This window comes from Garra rufa, chromosome 17 (genome assembly GCF_049309525.1).
Source record: "Garra rufa chromosome 17, GarRuf1.0, whole genome shotgun sequence".
Lineage (NCBI taxonomy): Eukaryota > Metazoa > Chordata > Actinopteri > Cypriniformes > Cyprinidae > Garra > Garra rufa.
Window position 1 is genome coordinate 25,144,762 of NC_133377.1, and position 20,030 is coordinate 25,164,791.

At 36.7% G+C, this 20,030-nt stretch overlaps 1 protein-coding gene across 2 annotated transcripts; it reads left to right on the forward strand.

Moving 5' to 3' along the window:
- Window positions 1-551: 551 nt before the first annotated feature.
- Window positions 552-13,798, forward strand: pdcd6ip (programmed cell death 6 interacting protein). 2 transcript variants are annotated; one of them, XM_073821728.1, is made up of 18 exons: window positions 552-828; window positions 2,559-2,607; window positions 2,830-2,899; window positions 5,350-5,477; window positions 5,559-5,712; window positions 5,788-5,888; window positions 6,340-6,471; window positions 6,586-6,808; window positions 6,902-7,025; window positions 8,305-8,482; window positions 9,115-9,226; window positions 9,413-9,582; window positions 10,429-10,677; window positions 10,783-10,917; window positions 11,010-11,104; window positions 11,189-11,309; window positions 11,390-11,577; window positions 13,016-13,798. In XM_073821728.1, exons 1-18 carry the CDS (start codon window positions 623-625, stop codon window positions 13,188-13,190), a joined length of 2,610 nt encoding a protein of 869 aa, XP_073677829.1. In that variant the 5' UTR covers window positions 552-622; the 3' UTR covers window positions 13,191-13,798. The 2 variants fall into 2 exon arrangements, with proteins under 2 accessions (XP_073677829.1, XP_073677830.1); XM_073821729.1 differs by having other exon boundaries at window positions 6,355-6,471.
- Window positions 13,799-20,030: the final 6,232 nt, after the last annotated feature.

Sequence of the window (20,030 nt, forward strand, 5' to 3'; positions counted from 1 at the left end):
GTGGAGTGTAGATTGATGTGGGGGGGAAAAGTAATTTAAAGCAGTTTAACATAAGGCTGCAACATAACAAAACGTGAAAAAAATGAGGGGGTATGAATACTTTCGCAAGGCACTGTAAATTCCTGGATCAAACTGCGGATTTGTCTCTCACTTCCTGAAACCATTGTCCAATTGCCAGTGATTTCTTTTTCTGCTTTGTTTTGTAAAAAAAAAAATTAAAAATCTGAGTGATTTATAGGTTCTTCTTACACTTCCTAAGAAAAGTTAAAGTTTTGTCACGCACCTGATTAGTTATGCTACACCCAGCAAAAACTTGATATGAATGCAAAAAGTTTACCACATCTATAGAATATATGCCATTCTAAAATATGGTTTTACACAAGCCTTCTGAGCAGAAACATTATTTACATATTATTTAACGTTACATATTTAGGGATTTACCTGTAAGGAATCAACATTTTTGTGCTATTCACTCCCGCCAGCGCAGAATGCGCATGCGTTACTTTGACAGTCCATTTGAGGTGATGACGCACTGCAGAGAACCAGGAAGTGCTCTGCCTTTGTTTTTATCCGTCTGCAGTGTTCTCATTCTCCACTAGAACTGTACTTCTCGCGGGCCGTAATGGCGACGTTTATTTCTGTCCCGTTGAAGAAGTCTTCGGAGGTTGACTTAGTGAAACCGCTGTCGAAATTTGTAACGGCCACGTATCCTCAAGGTGAGGAGCAGGCGGAATATCTCCGTGCCGTGGAGGAGCTCAATAAGCTGCGTAAAAGTGTTCTGGGGAGGCCGCTGGACAAACACGAGAGCTCGCTGGAAATCCTGCTGCGGTGAGTGCCTGACAAGACAACTTGATTACGAAGTTTCAATGGGTGTTTATTTCTGATGCCTGTTAAATGGTGATAGCTCTGTATCGTGGATTGTTACTAAATTTGTTTGATTTGCTAAAGTGCAGATTTATAGAACAACAAGAGGTGTTGCTCATTCTGCTTGCGTTTTTAGTTGCTTGAATGAAAGTACTGACGTCTAAAATTAGAGTTTAGTTGTTTTAATGTTTAGACTGCACATATATTGTATTATATGTGGGCAGTTGAGATTCTGTTCTTTTGGGAAGTTGACATCTTGTGGTGTAACAGTACACCCGTCTAACATTATATATATATATATACTCGCATTTTAATTGAAAGGCTCCAGAGAATATTTGTACTAATATTTCTAAATTCATTGGTCACACCCAGACCATTTATAAATAAAAATAATTAACTTCGTAATAAAACTGGGGAAAAACATCACACGTTGACTAGTTACAGCATTTAAATTATACATTCATGCATTCCCATAAATTTTACTCTAAAGTCTTAAAGTTGAATTAAAAAGTCTATGAATAGGCTACGCTATGCGTCAACACCCATTTATCATAACGTCACCCCGCTTCCTGGTTTTGCGTGACTCAGGTGTGTCTTTCAGATTGACCTCTTCAAACTATGGATTAATATGACATTGTTCGACGCAAATAACATAACAAATAGGAAAATATGTTCTGAGTTGTTTATATTATATTCGTTGAGTTGGTCGGTTACCGTCGGCCTAGTTTTCACGTGATTCCATTACGTCATGTGTTTGAAGTGACGGGGTGGGTACAGGTGTAAGTGACGTGACGTTTTATTACATGCTTTATCTATAAACCAGAAGCTGAGCTTTTGCTTTGAAAGTGTTGAGGAAATGGCTTGTTCATTTGTTAAACAAAATCAGATTTGCTACATCATGCTTGCAGTACTTCATTTGTCCCCTTTTAAATCCATTGTTTTGGTCTGTGCTGAAATATTTATTGGTATTAACTGTTAAAATGTATCATTTACTTTAATTTGTGTTTACTTTCTATGAAGTCTAACATTATTACATCATTTTTAATCATGAGAAAATACTACTTAAACTTAACTCTTGATATGAAGAATTAGGCCTTGTTTCTCCAGTCAGCGGTTACGTTCTGCATTTCATTTGTGGTTTTAATGTAGTTGAGCTAATGTAGAGACTGGGGCTTGTGCCATCTGGAGAGTGAATGAAAAGTGTGTTGCTATAGGAATAAGCTTTTTGTTTGCTGCTTTGTAGCCATGCTTAATGGTCAAGATGAATGGACTCTTTTGTAGCTGCTGTTTAGACTGGTGTTTGGTTTGTATGACGAAGAGCCCCTTGAACACACCCATCAGCGGTATTCCCTCTTGAGTCTACAGTCATGTTCTTTTTTTAGTGCCGAGAGGCCAGAATAGCAAATATAAAACATATGGAGCAGAGTTGTAGGGAAATGCTCTTTTTTTTTTTTTCTTCCAGGAAGGAAATGTTTTTGTGTCACTAGCTAGCTCTGTAACAAGGTTGAGTAACTTCAGTAACGTCATTTGCTTCTTGTGTTCGGACAGTCACATGAGAATGCTGTCATGGCTGAATTATGTGTCGTGACGGTTTATGTTCCGTCTAAAGGAACCGCTTGAACTAAAGTGTTTTTCCTTACACTTGCCATTTTAACAGCCTTTCTTCTTGTTTTTTTCTTCTGTCTCCCCTTTAGATATTATGATCAGCTCTGTGCAATCGAACCCAAATTTCCCTTTCCAGAGGTAACCTATTTAAATCCAATTTAAAATCCATTCCTTTTTTATTAATGACAATGATTGATTATGTCCTACATTATACTAGGTGGGCTTAACTACTGTGCACTTGCTTAAAATAAGCACAGTGTTCATGTTGTAATGCAAAACACATTTGCTGCTATTGAGGTGGGATACGGTTGATCATATTCATAAGTGTCTTAAATAATGCATACATTTTTTTTCCCCCAGTTATGTCTGACATTTACATGGAAAGATGCTTTTGATAAAGGATCTCTTTTTGGAGGCTCAGTCAAGCTTGGTGAGTTGATATGTGATTTTAAAATAATATCAGAATGTGTTAACAAACAAATACACCGAAAGTGAAATTAATGTATTTGTATCTCATACTTTAATGTTACACAATAGTGCTTTCGATTTCACTACAAAAATGCCCTATGGGTAAATTGTTTTTAAGGCATTTAGGCTCTTGGTCAATGCTTTATTGCAGATAGTTGTATACATGTTTAAATATATTTAAGGAAAATATTTGACTCATTTGAAACAGAGCCAGGCACCTAATCTAAAAAAAAAAAAAAGCAAGGCAGTGCATCTTGTTAACTAAGAAACTCACACCGTGAAACACATTTTTCTAAATGTTTTGTTTCGCTTTTATTAGTGCTGCTTTATTAAGTTTGACACGCTGAATATAAACATTTTTTTGTGTATCATTAACAATGCTCATGAAAACTGAAAATGTATGTTGACAACTTATTATACAAGTGAATCTGTTATTACAGTTTTTTACAGACGCTAGGACACATTTCTCAATACTTAGGTCACTTTTGCAAAACTCTTCACACAATTCTCCCAACCGACTTTCAGCTTGGCAAAGCAGTTCATTTCACATTCAAAATGCACTACAACTACCAAAACACTTTATTCAGGTCTCAGATAAACTCATTCTTCCAGAACACTAGCAAAGGTTGACAGCCGACAAACACACTTTGTCACCCACAAAACAATGACCTAAAAAACACTAACAACATGTAGCATTACACACTGTTTTCTTGTGTAAAACAAGGAAACATCTGTTTATAATTGCAATATATATTGTTTATAACTGCAATATATGTTACTGGAATGAATCAGACATGATGCAGAATTCGTCAATATTTTATGTTGTTTATTTATTTTTTATTTTTTTGTACTAAGTAATTCCAAAATACAAGAATTTGTAAACACACCATCCACTGATACAGATAAAAAAGTAATGCTAATCTACTGCATTTTTAGATTTGAAATATGTTTCAATAAAATATTGCTGTTGAATTTTGCTGTCTTGTTCAGTTTTGCATTATGTTATTGTTTGGAACATAAGTTTAACAGTTTTGAAAACAGTATGTAAGCACGTGCAAAATGTGCTGTACGTACAAAGATTTTTGGCAGTTGTTGTGTCTGAGTGAGAAAAGACTTCATGAAATTTGAGAGATGTAGTCATTGAATGCATTTTGTGCCAAAACAATGATAATTGATCCTCAGTTTAGCCTACATAGACTTCTGTTGTGCTCACTGTGTGAAGAGTTTTGCAAAAGTGACCTAAGTATTGAGAAATGTGTCCTAGCGTCTGTAAAAAACTGTAATGCATGTCTAGCTAACAACAGTTCAACATAATTACCAAATGTGAGTCGTCCAAAAAAAAAAAAAGAAGTGTACTTTGGATTTTTGTCTTTTATGACTAGTCCCACAATGTTCTGGAATTTTCCAGAAAGCACTATAATTTTACAATGTATTTCTAAATGTTACAGAAAGTTCTAGAATGTTCCTGTCTTTGCAAAAAAAAAAAAAAAAAAAAAACTGCTAAAATTACAACAAAAATGTACATAATTAATGATAGACGTTCTAAAATGTATCTTAATATTTACCTAAATATTAATGCTGCATGCAGATAAATAGTCGATAATAATTAGCACTACAGAATTACAGATGTCTTTTGGACTGTACCATGTTTACAAATGAATGATAAATCCCTTGTATATTCTTGTTAATTTAAGATTTAATGATTAAAAATAGTGAAGTTACTTGTTATTCATATATACTAAAATGTACTAAAACATTCTAGAATACTAAAAATGTGCATAACTGTACTAAAATTGTTTATTTCCTCCAAAAAAAGGATTTGGTGTTCATTTTTTTTTTTACATAAAGTTTCTTGGTTTACAAAGAAAATATCAAACAACTTTTTTTTTTAACTTCACTTTAAAAAAAATAGGTTTTTAAAAACAACAACAGAATAAAATAATAAAATGCAAAACATTTTTAAATATCATTTTCATAAGTTCAAATTAAGGGGTTAGGGTTCGGGAAAGCCACTTCCCAATTGCAAGTACCCCCCAAAAATAGTGATTTTATATATATTAAGCTTACTGACATTTTAAATATTATTGAGGGTTTCAATAAATATTAGAAGGATCTTTGTAAATATTATATAAAATTTGATTTCTTAAATGCTTTTCAAATTTATTTTTTGGTTGTGGACAGCAGCTTGCACCAATTCTGTAGAATGGCCCATAACTGGATACAGTGCTAAATACTATATGGTGTTATTAGTAAAATGCTTATACATAAAAACTATATTTATATAGCACATTTTATACATGGATGTTTCATTGTGTTTTGCTTATGCAATATAAAATGTTCTATTATAGGAAATAAAAAAAAAACTGTAATAGTGATTAATTCATTGTGTGGCTCATACTGTTTGTGTTTCAGCATTGGCAAGTGTGGGCTATGAGAAGACATGCGTGTTGTTTAATGTGGGTGCGCTGGCCAGTCAGATTGCTTCTGAGCAGAATCTTGACAATGACGAGGGACTGAAGACCGCCGCCAAGTTCTACCAGGTTTGATTTTGACCTTAAATCCTTCAACACAGACAATCAAGAGAAATAAAAATGTCTCAAGCATTTCCTGTCTCTTTCCAGCTGGCAAGTGGTGCATTTGCTCATATAAAGGATACAGTGCTTTCTGCACTGAATCGAGAGCCCACCATGGACATCTCCCCCGAGACGGTGGGCACGCTCAGTCAGATCATGCTCAGCCAGGCACAGGAGGTCTTCGTTCTCAAAGCCACTGCTGGTATGTCTGTTTATGTTTGTGCATTTTTTGCTTGTGCTTGGCACAGGTTTAATTGTCTAACATTGCATCTCGCAGATAAGATGAAGGACGCCATTGTCGCTAAACTTGCCAACCAGGCGGCAGATTACTACGGCGATGCTTTTAAGCAATGTCAATACAAAGAGAATCTCCCTAAGGTATGTGCAGCTTCTAATACACATGACAGACAAGTTATTGGGGAAGTTGAGCCACTAGGGGTCACTGTGCAATCAGACACTGTTAAACATCAGGCAAAGATCCCCACATACTGCATGCAGCAATCACTGTTGGTGTGTCTGTATACGTGCGTCTAAGAGATTTAAGTTTCCTTAAGATTCCCATATGACTGCTAGTCACCCCTCACACGCAGACACACACTCACAGCCTCCAGCCTTTGTTTTCTTCTCCTATTGATCTGTGAATGAACGCTGCATGAGCGTTGTGTGAGGATTTGGTTGGGGTTCGCTGAAGAATGCGTGCTGATTTGCTGTTCTGTTTTCTCTTCCTGCGCCCTGTGCTGTGTGTCTGTGCTCGTTTGTGGTTGCCCGTGGTGTTGGTTCGTGGTTGCCGTGGCGTTTGTGATTGCTGTGGTTGCCTTTCCCTGGTCAGTATTTTTATTTCCAGGAAGTGCTTCCCGTCCTCGCTGCCAAGCACTGTATGATGCAGGCCACCGCGGAGCTGCACCAGTCAGCCTTGGCCAATCAGAAGAAAAAATTTGGAGAGGAGATTGCTCGGCTGCAGGTGTGTTTGTCTGTGTGTGAAAGAGTGTTTATTTTTGTCGCTTGTTTTATTTATTCGGTTTTGAGCTTCATTAATAGGATGTTGATGGTCGGGTTTCTCATGCGTGTCTTGCAGCACGCCACAGAGCTGGTGAAGACCGCGGCTTCTCGATACGATGAGTACGTTAATGTAAAGGATCTTTCAGATAAGATCAACCGTGCCCTCACAGCTGCAAAGAAAGACAATGACTTCATTTACCATGACCGTGTGCCAGAGGTCAAAGACCTGGAACACATTGGCAAAGCATCTCTGGTTAAAGCAACTGCAGTTCAGACACCAATCAGCCAGAAGTTCACAGGTCAGAATAATGCACACATGACTTTACCTTTGATTCTTATGTGGAAAAATTCTACTAATTGCGTTATTTGCTGTTTTTTTTTTTTGCATTTAGATCTGTTTGAGAAGATGGTGCCAATGGCAGTGCAGCAGTCAGTGAGTGCAGCCAATTCCAGGAAGGCTGACACAGTCAACAGACTGATTGGCAGCATGAGGGAAGCAACGAATCTCTGCAACGGGTCAGTATGGGTGCATATATTTGCTCTTACATGAGTCCATTTAAACTCCATTAGAAGTACATTAACATGGACAATCAGAACTGTTACTGCTTTGCTCTTAATTGTTTTAAGACACCAATCACAGATGTAATACTTCTCGTAATTCTTTTATTTAAACCTGGATATGCAGTCTAAATTATCAAATTTATCAGATGAATGAGTAGGGATGTAATGGTATTATCAATACCTTGATGTTATCGCCGTCACATGTTAATATAAAACACAAGGTCTTTCTAGCAAAAAGTGTAGTTTTTAAAATATATTTAAAATTCTTATTCTTTCATAAAAGGTCTTTAAAACTCTGTTTAGGCCATTATGCTGTGGCACAGTCTCTGTCAAACTAACTAAAACCGAAAGCACAATATAGCTTAATCCCTTCATCAAGTCGCTTTGCGTTTTAATACGAAGCGCACACTTTGCAGGCAATCAGTTTGTGATCCAGAGTTTTCCACGCCTCAGAATGGCTCAGTGCACAGTGAATGCAGTGAACTCGTTTATTGCATAATAGTGCTATGAGTTTAGCAATGGCCACCAGTTATGCTTTATTTTCATGGCAGATGATTACAGCATTTCTTTAGATTTTTAGTGAGATGTGTTTTTTTTAAGCCTGTTTTCACTAAAGCTGGAGTTTTCCATCAAAATAAAAGCTCTACTGCTGTTTCCATCAAAATAAAAGTGTAAAAGTGCAGTATGAATTGCTGACAGCTAGAGGTTTAAATGGGTAATGTTATTGCAGTCCTCTTTCAAAATATCTCTTTCAAGTGTAGAAATTAGGAAAGAAGTATTGCAATTTCCCTACTTTAGTGTAAAGCAAAAATAATATACCTATGAAATATTCTTTTTCATTTATTTTACAGTGCAATTGTTTTACAATATTTGGCTATTACTGTCATAGAAATAACAATAATATAAAATTGTTTTTATTGTTATTATATTCTAATTTGTTTGGCTTCCTAAAACTCCAGTGTGAATGTAATTTGGACTGTGACAGTATACCACAAATAAAAATAGGGTTGAGTCCCCTTTAAAGTTAAGCTACAAAGTTTTTTTTTTTATGTGCATTAGATAGAACAATCTTTAAAATGTACAAAATTTTCTTTCCCCCTCCCCCCCCCCCCAAGTTATTTGTCTTTTTTTTTATTCTTTTAAATATCACAATAATATCGTATTGTGGATTTCATATTGTGATATTATCATGAGGTTTGGTAGTGATAATTGATTGGTTGTTGGTGATTGGTAGGGTGTTGGCATCTTTGAACCTGCCGGCAGCACTTGAAGATCTGTCAGGAGACGCAGTCCCTCAGTCCATCCTTGAGAAGAGCCGTGCTGTTATTCAACAGGGTGGCCTACAGAGCATCGAACAGCTCATTAGAGATCTCCCTGAACTTTTGCAGAGGAACCGTGAGATCCTGGATGAGGTGATGCATACGTTTCATGCCATTTTGTAATGATCCAAATTTTTCAAATTTAAAGCGATAGTTCACCCAAAAATTTTTATTATGTTAATTACTCACCCTCATGTCATTCCAAACCCATAAGACCTTTGTTCATCGTCAGAACACAAATTAGACAGCAATGCAACTACCACGTTCAAGAGGAATGCACATGTATTCGGTGCTCTCGTGAACACGCGTCAAGGACTGACACGGAAGAAAAGAAATTGTTGAACATAGTTGTTGTTTTTGTTTTCTTTTTGCATAAAAAGTATTTTTGTAGCTTTATAAAATTAAGGTTAAACCACTGTCGTCACATGGACTATTTTATCGATGTCCCCTTTCTGGGCCTTGAACATGTTATTTGCATTGCTGTCTATTCAGGGTCAGAAAGTTCTCGGATTTTATACAAATATATCTTAATTTGTGTTCAGAAGATCAACGAAGGTCTTATTGGTTTGTAACTACATGATGGTGAGAAATGAATGACAAAATTGAAATTTTTGGGTGAACTATGCCTTTAAACCCACTTTATGTCTATGACTCCGTCTGACTGTATGAACTCACATTTCATGTCAATTAGTAACATCAACAAAAATTGTGTGTTGTTATTGCAGTCCTTGAAGATGTTAGATGATGAGGAAACGACAGACAATGAACTCAGAGCCAAATTCAATCAGCGCTGGAACAGAACTCCCTCTGGAGATCTGTATAAACCACTCAGAGCAGGTACATACACACTTCCACCCGGCATTTATGCATTTAGCAGATGCTTTTACCTAATGAGACCTACAGTGCATTCTAGGTAAAAACATTATCAGTTTGTGTGTTTTCCCTGCTCATGACTTTTATGTTGCTAGTGTCATGCTCTACCAGTTATAATGGTTTACCCTGTCTTTCTGTTTCTTAATGTAGAGGGAAATAATTTTCGCAATATACTGGACAAGGCAGTGCAGGCTGATCAGGTGGTGAGAGAGCGTTACACTGCACATTGTGAGATGATTGCTTTGCTCTGCAAGCCAGAGAACGAGCTCAGTGCCGCCATACCGTCTGCAAACCCTGCCAAGACTCTGCAGGGTAGTGAGGTGAGTGTTATGATTGTTAACTTACTAAAACTATCAAAAAAAAAAAAAAAAGAAATTAACAAATGTGACCTTGGACCAATAAACCAGCCATAAGGATCAGGTCTCATTTTTTTAAATTGAGATTTATACACTATCTGAATGTTGAATAAATAAGCTTTATATTCGGCTGATATACAGCTATTGGAAAATGTGGTATCTGAGGTTGCAAAAAAATCTATATATTGAGAAAACTGCCATTGTCCAAATGAAGCAATTAGCAATGCATATTACTAATAAAAAATTAAGTTTTGATATATTAATGGTAGGAAATATACAAAATATTTTATGGAATATGATCTTTACTAAATATCTGAATCATTTTTCACATAAAATCAGTTTTGACCAGTACAATGTATTTGTGGCTATTGCTACAAAAAAACGTGTGCTACTTAAGACTGGTTTTGTGGTCAAAGGTCACAAATGTTTAAAATCTATATAAATATTATATGAAAAACTTTTAAGTAAATGAAAATTTTAAATAATTTGAATTAAAATAGAAATTTTGCCTTGGGGGCTAAGTTGAAGTAATAAAATTACTGACTAAAACTGAAATAAAAATAGTTTTTAAATATTTAAAACTAATAAATGACACAAATCCTGAAACTTAAACTAAGATTAAAAGATTAAAATAAAAATCAATTGTATACAAAAAAGCTAACTCAAAATATTAATAAAAAAAACTACAATAGTATTTAAATAATGCTAAAATAACGCTGGGTGAGATATACACCCATGTTGGCCCAGTTATCTCACCCTGACCAAACCATCATGCTTTCCTTCAGTCTGGGCTTGTCCTTTTCTCTGCAGGTGGTAAATGTGCTGAGAGCTCAGCTGGCACAGCTGGATGAGGTGAAGAGGGAACGGGAAGTTCTGGAGGGAGAGGTCAAGTCGGTGACCTTTGATATGACGACAAAGTTCCTTACCGCACTGGCTCAAGATGGCGCCATTAACGAAGAGGCCATGACCGCCAATGAGCTGGAAAACCGTTATGGCTCTCACACACAACGTGTTCAACAGAATTTACGCAGACAGGAGGAACTGCTGTCACAGATACAGGTGCACACATGTGCAACATTTCAACCAGTGTTTCAGCAAAGAATTAATAAGCGATAGCCAGAGTATTCTAATTGGATTTTTTAATGGCTTTTCTTCTTGTCTCAGGTGTCACACCAGGAGTTTTCAGCACTTAAGCAGTCCAACTCTGAGGCTAATAACAGAGAGGAGATCTTGAAGAAGCTCGCCTCAGCCCACGATAGCTACATCGAGATCAGCTCCAATATCAAAGAGGGCACTAAAGTAACTAACTCATGCACTAATATTAGTTCCGCACACATGCACCATCCAAAGAATGTCACTTAGCTGCCCCATTCTCTCTTTTCCTCTTTCAGTTCTACAATGATCTGACAGAAATCCTGTTGAAGTTTCAAAATAAGTGCAGCGACATTGTCTTCGCTCGCAAAACTGAAAGGGATGAACTGCTTAAGTATGTACTTCAGTTGTGTGCACAAATTAACAAATCATAATTGTTTTGGAGGACTCTGATTGGCTTATGACTGTTTGATTAAAGGGAGCTGCAGCAGAGCATTGCTCGTGAGCCGAGCGCTCCTTCATTCAACGTCCCATCATACCAGTCTAACACTCCTGCACCTGCCCCAGGAGGCCCAACCCCTGCTCCCAGGACTGTGTTTGTGAGTTTGCAGACTGGTTAGTTCTAAGGATAAAGTCCTTGACTGCAGGAAATAGGCTTATTTGTATTTCCGTTTCGCAGAACCAGCAGCAGCCTCAAGCTAAACCCCAGCCGCCAACGAGACCGCCACCCCCTAACATCACTCCTCAGGCAGCCAGTAGTGCTCCAGTCAGTTCTCCAATGGCTCCCGCCAGCACTAATCCCCCACCTGTTGCACCACCCTCACAGGCTCAAGGACCACCCTACCCCTCTTATCAAGGCTACCCAGGGTAAATAAAGATCTTTACAAGTACCTATGTGCTCAGAGCTGTATGTATGTGACAGTCAAAAGCTCTCTGTTCTAAAATCTAGTGAGATAGTAACCAAAAGGTTGGCAACTTGATTATGCTGCCTTCTAAGATACAATTTTTGGCCAATATCCAAGGCTGCATCAAAATATGCATAGTTATCCTATGCATATATAATAGACAAAAATGTGACCCATGCTGGCAAAATGAGTCAGAATGAGCAAATTAAAAAAAAAAAAAAAAACTTTTTATTTTCAATGTTCTTCATTACAATATACATGACTTGTTGGAATCAGACACAAAATGACTGACCTACAAGCGTTTGAAGGAGATAGATTCAGTTGATTTTGAGAAAACCGAGTTAAAGTTTTCTGACGATTCCAAAGCAAAATCACCAAGAAACGTTGCATATTTTCCCTTTGGTTCTTTTCTTAATAAGAATTACTGTTTTATTAATCACAATATAGCTATTTTTGTTTTATCTTTGTTATTAAAAATAAAAACAAAGATGCAAATAAACAGTAGTAAATCAAGAGCAGTGAGTGATTCTATCTTTTCTTTTAATGTTGATTAACATTGAGACAGATCTATATTAACACCTACTGTAATGCATGAATCTTATATAATGATAATATAAATCTGATTTATTAACCCCGCCATTAATTTAATGTTCATTGAAGACTTAACAGACATATTTCACAGTAATGTACTTGCGCACTCTCTGAGCGGCGTGTCTTGTGCACGTGCTTTGCAAATGTCAGTCAGCGTGATCACTTGTTTTCATTACCATGTGTTTGAAAATCAAAAATGAAAATTCTGTCATTAATTACACACCCTCATGTCATTTAAACTTCATGTTCAGAACACAAATATTAATGCAATCTGAGAGCTTTCTGACCCTGCATAGACAGCAACGCAACTGACATGTTCAAGATTCAGAAGGACATGTTCAAAGTAGTAAGGACATTGTTAAAATAGTCCATGTGAAATCAATGGTTCAACCGTAATCTTATGAAGCTACAAGAATAAAGAAAACAAAAATATATGACTTAAAAATAATGACTTTATTCAACAATTTCTTCTCATGAGAGTACCACGACACATGCTTCATATATTACATTTGAACCACTGATGTCACATGGACTATTTTAACCATGTCCTTACTGCCTTTCTGGGCCTTGAACGTGGTAGTTGCGTTGTTGTCTATGCAGGGTCAGAAAGCTCTCAGATTGCATCAAAAATAATTTAATTTGTGTTCTAATGATGACGTCTTGTGGGTTTGGAACAACATAAGGGTGAGTAATCGATGACAAAATTTTCATTTTTGGGTCAACTATCTCTTTAATGTACCGTGATATCCGTTAAAATGTTTACCCAATTTTGCTTAAAACATAATTGTTATTTTGCTCCTCTCTTTTAGGTATTACCAGATGCCAATGGCCTATAACCCCTATACATATGGGCAGTTTAATATGCCCTACATGCCCTATCAAGCCCAGGGGCAGGCTGGATACCCCGGAGGCCCTCCTGCACAGCAGCCCTACCCCTATCCTCAACAACCGCCACAGCAACAGCCCTACTACCCTCAACAATAGAGTGCACCTCTCGCTACTACAGCCACACTCATTCCTGTAAACTAGTACTCCTCTTACTGCACTTAACTATTAACACTCCTGCACTCACACTCGCTCTCTACTTAACATCTGGCTTGATCTGGGCGGGGCTTAGAATGCAGGCCCCACCCCCTTATTGTGGGTGGACTTTTAGGCCAAGGTTCACAAAGCAGGTGTGCTCATCGAGGGAAGATCTGATCTCTGTTTCTCTCTCTCTCTCTCTCTCTCTCTCTCTCTCTCTCTCTCTCTCTCTCTCTCTCTGTCTGTCTTACCCTCTAGCCCAAAGTGAAGCTGCTGGCTGCCTGCCACTGCTTATATCTTATTTTTGTAATGAATACTGACATATAATCTAATGCAAGAGCTGTTGATTTCTTACCTTGATGATGATGATGATTTAATTGCTGGGAGAAAGACCATGGTTCTGTCTTACTGTAACCCTAGTTGTACCATTATACCTCCTTCTGTTCAGTCTACAATCATCGCTTCTGGAAAGGAGCAGTTATACAGCTTAGAGAATGGATTTGTCACTAAAATAATTCATTTTTGTGTTTCTATTGTTTTCATGTGATTAAAACCAGTCTGATATTAAAGACGGTCTTTTTATTCCCTTTCTATGCATGGTACTTGGAGCCCGTAGGCGTACTTTCAGCTGTTTTGGTCATTGTCAACGACTCTCCACATTGTTTCGCATTCATCCAAAGCCAAATGCAACAGCTGAGCAGATTGAGTTCAGATTAATAGGCTGGGCTATGAGCGTGGCTGCAAGTCTGACTGTCACCACACATGAATTCAAGTGTGTTTGTTCGATAATTATTCCCATGCTATTTTTGTCTTGAAAGAGCCATGCTGAACCGACTGTCTCCATGGATACAGATGGAAGAGGATGGGCTTTTTTTCGTGTGTGGATAGATGAATGTTTATTGAGGTATCAGAGTGTTTTGATTATGTAAGGATGTTTTCTTTAGGACATAACACAAACTCTGTTCGCATACACTTGAGCTGTGCACTGTTGTTTTGACAAGTGTCGTTTGCCTTCAATGACAGTGACGTAACTTCATTGTCACCTGATTAACTGCAAAAGAATATTGTGGGTGTAAAAGAGAATACATGACTGAAACTACAGCCAAAACCTTTATGAGCTATAAATTACTGTCTAAAAGCCTCATACACATGTTAGATAATGTAATTAACACCACTGGCATCAAGCCTCCTCAGCTGTTGGCTCTTACTGACAAGCATTCAAATGCCCTTCACTTCCGGAAATAGTTTTCATTACAATCTAGCTTGATAATAATAGTGCTGGGCATTGATAGATCTCCTGATTTGTTTCAGTTTCAAAAGCTTTGGAATTTTGATTTGATTCATCCCCAGTTCATTAGAGCATGTTTCGGTTATAAAGTCCATTTTACTAATGGTAGTTCACCCAAAAATGAAAATTCTGCCATTAATTATTCACCCTTGTGTTGTTTCAAACCCATAAGACCTTTGTTCATCTTTGGAACACAAATTAAGATATTATTGATGAAATCCAAGAGCTTTCTGACCCTGCATAGTCAACACCACAACTGAAACTTGGGTAAAACAAAGCTTCTTTTAATCTTGGAATCGTAGAAATCATGATATAATTCAAGTAAGGATGGCAATTAACCCTCTGGTATTGTTTTTATTTTAATTTTTTAAATTGCTACTTCATTGGAATTGTACAAAACTTAATGACTATTATGGTGGTCTCTATGTGACCAGCAAAAAATTTTGGACTTTATTTCGAAAAAACAAAAAAATCTACAAATCATTTACAATGCAGAAAGCATTGTACCATTAAACCATTAGACCAAAATTTCTAACAAAAAAACTAAACCTTTACAAAAAGTTGTCTTTGAGAATGCCTAAGTACATAAAATCCACAACTTAATAAAAAAAGTAATTATGTCAAAAAACAACTGCAGTAGGGAAACAACGAGAAAAATAACAACGTGGAGTAAACTGTTTGTAAACTCGGCAGCATTAAGGCAGCATTAAGATAATACATTAAAATAATACGGTAAGACACACCAATTTGCAACATCAAGCTGCAAACGAGCGTTTTTGTACAGCTTAAAATAGCTGGACGTGGATGAGACTGGAAGCCAGACCCATGTGTAAATGAGGTGGGGTTTTTTTCTTTACTCCCACCCGATGCCACAAATATGCCTTCAAAAATTGGAATTTAAAGCCATTGTCTTTATTTTAAAATAAAATATTCTGTATGCATTTATTGTTAGTCAGATTGTTAACATTGCTGCTGTTGTTTACATATAGGCCTATTTGAAGGGGCCAGAAATAACTTAAGATGGATCATGGCTATTCATTGCATTCATAACCAAGCTGGTGAAAGCTCATTTCCTGTCAATGCTTAATTTCCCAAACTCGTTTGACCTCAGCCAATCAAACTGACAAAAAGCAGGTGTGAAATTCTCCCTATGCGTGTTTACCGTAAGAGAAATGTTCTATGGTGATGATGAGAGATTTTATTGAGCGAGGCAGGTGTGTGTATATAAGTATAAAAATATCAACGTATTTAGGAGGGTCGACAGTAGCTGCATTGTTGACGCACTGCCAAATCTTCTAACCTTTGACCCGCAGAGATGAATCCATCGCTGATGACGCAAGAGGCAGAGTCATTAGTGAAAGCTAAGAGTGCAAAGGAAGGGTCTATTTGCATGTATGTCTGTATGTCTTTCAAGTTAAGTAAAGAGGAATGCTTTGATGTGCCTCGCCATTGATTGACCTCATACTGTAGCCAGACATACTGGGACATTATAAACAAGTGTATTCCCAGCAGGTGCACGTCAGGACATCGCATCCTCAAGAGCGCAAGTCAAAGATTCTTGTGTAGTGAATATGGCCAAGTTATTTAAAGATCTATGTTTATAATCTAATAGCTCATCTAAAAAGAAGGATTTCATAGAAGGAACAAGACTGCCATGCACAACAAACTCAATGAACTTTATAATACTTTAAAGGCTCTGAGTGGCCACACCTTAGGTTCTCTTCATTTTAGATGCATGTGGTCTATATTAATCATACACTGTATACTGTATACACTTATACACTGTTTCTAATATTGCATTCATGCACAGCACTGAAAAAAAAATGTGTAGGATTTCCCTCGAAACAACTTTCACTCAAAAATTCCTAATAAATTTAAAAGATAAATACAAAGAACTGCAATTCACGTTCACCCAAAAATGAAAATTCTGTCATGAATTACTCACGCTCATGTCGTTTCAAACCCGTAAGACCTTTGTTCATCTTTAAATTAAGAAATTTTTGATGAAATCCAAGAGCTTTCTGACCCTCCATAGACAGCAAGGATCCCACCGATGTCAAGGCCCGGAAAGGTGGTAAGGGCATTTACAATAGTAAAATAATAGAAATACATTTATATGAGTGGTAACATTATTTTCACAGTTTTCTGCTTGCTGCTGCAAAGCAAGTACTGCCAATATATGCGCAGATACACTGATGTGAGTATTTAAGACATACTGCTGCTGCACAAGTAGTATATATAATAACCTGTAGCAGATCTATACAATTAGAGCTGGGGAAGGTGAAGGGTTTCAGAGTAACTCGGGAAGCATGCTGCGAAATGCTTCAATAGGGCGTCATCTTTTGAAGAATGTAAATAAAAAGAAAGAACAGAAAAAGGCCAAGCACAACAGAGGCTAAATGAATAGCTAAGCATGGCGTGAAATGTCAGACCAACTGCAACATTTTATTAATAAATACCATTTTAGGATGATCATAAATCAAAAATACAACCTCTAGTAATATGTTTTAATGGGATATCACTTTTGAGCAATAGGTTACGCTATTATCTATTATCATGGCACACACAAAGTTTAGTGTCAATATTTCAAAGCTTTGTAGAGATACAGCCTCAGATGTAGTCTGGAATCATGTCTCACATTTGTTGCGGTGCAATACAAAAACGGTTTTGCCTATCAACACGAAATCCATAACTTTTTGTCGGCAGATAAACTTTGAAAAATCAAACACTAATTTATGAGGAATAATTGTTTATGAGGAGTTTGAAAATGTAGATTTTCAACCTAAATCAAAATGGCGAACAGGAAGTTTGGCCTACTATGGCATAATTGGTATCTACGTGGTCGGCATGACCCAAGGAATATTTTGCGTTTTGAGTTTCATCACAAAAGGTTTTATTATTAATGGTTATTGAATGTTTTTTTTTACTTTTTACCAATAGCTGGTGCTGTTACCAAATTGATGTAGCATGGTCAGTGTGACGTGACAATGGCACATACAAAGTTTGGTGTCAATATGTCAAAGCTTCGCAGAGATACAGCTTCAGACACAGTTCGGCATCATTCCAGCAAATTCGTTGATGCGTTAAACCATAACCATTTCATATATATCAACATGAAATCCATAACTTTTTACCAGCATGGTCTGAAGATCATCTGAGCCAAATTTGGTGAAAATCGGACCAACAGTCTAGGAGGAGTTCAAAAAAGTAGGTTTTCAACATTAATTAAAATGGTGAACAGGACGTTCGACTGACTATGGCAAAATAGGTTTCATTACAATAGGCCAATTTAGTCAGTTGTTATTAGCATTTATTAAAATTTCTTTATCACTTTTGGCGCTGGCCACAAACTTTTTGAATACTGTCAAAGCATGGCCCAAAAGACACATACCAAGTTTTGTAATGATATGCCAATGTGTTTGTAAAATATAGCAGTTTACAACAAAATTCAAAATGGCTGACACTAAAACTGGCTGACATGGGAAAATATCATTTGACTCGACATGCTGCACCGAAACTAAAGAGACCAGTTTTGTGATTTTTGGCCAAACCATTCAGAAGTCATAAGCAAAAATAGCTGTTTTTCATATCTCCTGACCACTAGGTGGCGCTGCACCAAAACTGATCATTGTTGTTATAACACACCAAGTTTAGTCTCAAAACACTGAACAGTTGTGGAGATACAGACTCGCATCCATTTTTGCATGCTTTTCACCAAATTGATTTGTGCATTATTCAAGAAGGGTTTTACTAATCAACTTAAATTTCGTAATTTTTTCCAGCATGGTCTGAAGATGATCTTTGCAATTTGAGTGCAAATTATACAAACTGTCTAGGACTAGTTGGAAAAAGTAGTTTTTTTTAAACTATTAAAAATAGTCATGAGCCAATGATTCAGAAGAATTTTTTTTTCTTCTAGACTTTTCTAGAAGTTATTAGCATTAACATGAGCGAAAGTGGTGGTGCTAGAGAATTTGAGTTAGAGACTCCAATTTTGCTATGGTTAATGTTGAGCCTGTCCTCTATCAGTTTGCCAAATTTCATATCTTTCCCGCAAGCAATTCTATGTGCTGCCATAGACTTTTAGAGCAAAAAAAGAATCATAAGAAGAATGCGGATACAATAGGTGCCACCGCACCTTCTGTGCTTGGTCCCTAATAAGCATTAAACAAATGATTTGACATTCAACTACAGCTAAAGACATTAATGTTTGACTTAATGTTTCTTTGGCTCTTCCACGTATTAGGGATAGTTCACCCAAAAATGTTTATTTTGTCATAATTTTTGTACCCTCCATTTCTGCTGAACACAAAAGATATTATAAAATTGTTAGTAACCAAGCAGTTAAGTTCCTATACTATGGAAGTCAATGGCTACCGTCAAATGTTTAGTTACAAACATTGAATTTCTTTTTTTTTATTTTTGGCAGAAGAAACTTGAGCGTGAGTAGATCTAAATGATGACAGAATGTTCATTTTTGGTGGGCTATATGAGTAAATTCAATAATGATTGCAGAATTGACTGAATACTGGAAGGTTAATAATAGTTAGATACAAAATTGGGCTCTTTTATAAGACAAATACAAAGACATGGATGTTTCTGTAGAATCTTTAAACATATTCAAACCTGCACACCGCCTCTTATTGTCTCTCACTCACTCCTGTCAACTGCACAATGGCAGCTGCTCTGCCCACCATCCCACACAAAATAAACAAACAGCCAAAACACAGCAAACTGGCCACTGAGGGGAAAATGAGAAATAATATATTGCATTAAGAGTCCACATATGTATAAAGACAAATTATTCTGTGTTTGCGTGTGTACTGGTATTAATTACATTATGAGGACCAAATGTCTCCACAAATAGTAATACCCGTACATTTTGACCTTGTGGAGACATTTTTTGGTTCCCATTAGGAAACAAGCTTATCCATCTTTTTCCTCAATGCAAAAGCAAGCCTTTATGGATGAGACTTCCAATTAATTAGCCACTGTAGGGAAATAACAAGAAGACTAGCAACATGCAGTAAACTGTAAAACTGTTTGCAATACAAACCAGTGTGTTCACAATTAAAATAATATGGTAAGACACACCAATTTACAATATCAAGCAGCAAAACAAGCTGTTTTGTATGCTACAGCCAAAAATAGCTGAGACTGGAAGCCAGACCCAATTTTTTTTTTTTTTTTTTTGAATGTTTGGATGTGTTTTGAAAATATAAAATAGCAGAAAGTTTCCTGTGAGGGGTAGGTTTAGGTGTAGGGTTAGGGTAAGTGGATAGAAAATACATTTTGTACAGTATAAAAACCATTACACCTATGGAATGTCCCCATAATGATAGGAATACTAGTGTTTGTGTGTTTGAAAGTGACAGACTGTGCCTTTGGGCTGAGATTACAGGTTCAGCACTCATAACATGCTCCAGAAAACATAATGTTCTCCAGTTTTTGGCTTGCGTTGCACACTATAATTGTATTCAATTAAGCAGACAGCATCAGGTAAGTCTGTTTCA

Coding starts and splice junctions, on each gene's coding strand:
- pdcd6ip (XM_073821728.1), top strand. CDS start 623: ATGGCGACGTTTATTTCTGTCCCGTTGAAGAAGTCTTCGGAGGTTGAC. Junction 8,483..9,114: donor ACCGTGAGATCCTGGATGAG/GTGATGCATACG, acceptor TTGTTATTGCAG/TCCTTGAAGATGTTAGATGA. Junction 11,578..13,015: donor TCTTATCAAGGCTACCCAGG/GTAAATAAAGAT, acceptor CCTCTCTTTTAG/GTATTACCAGATGCCAATGG.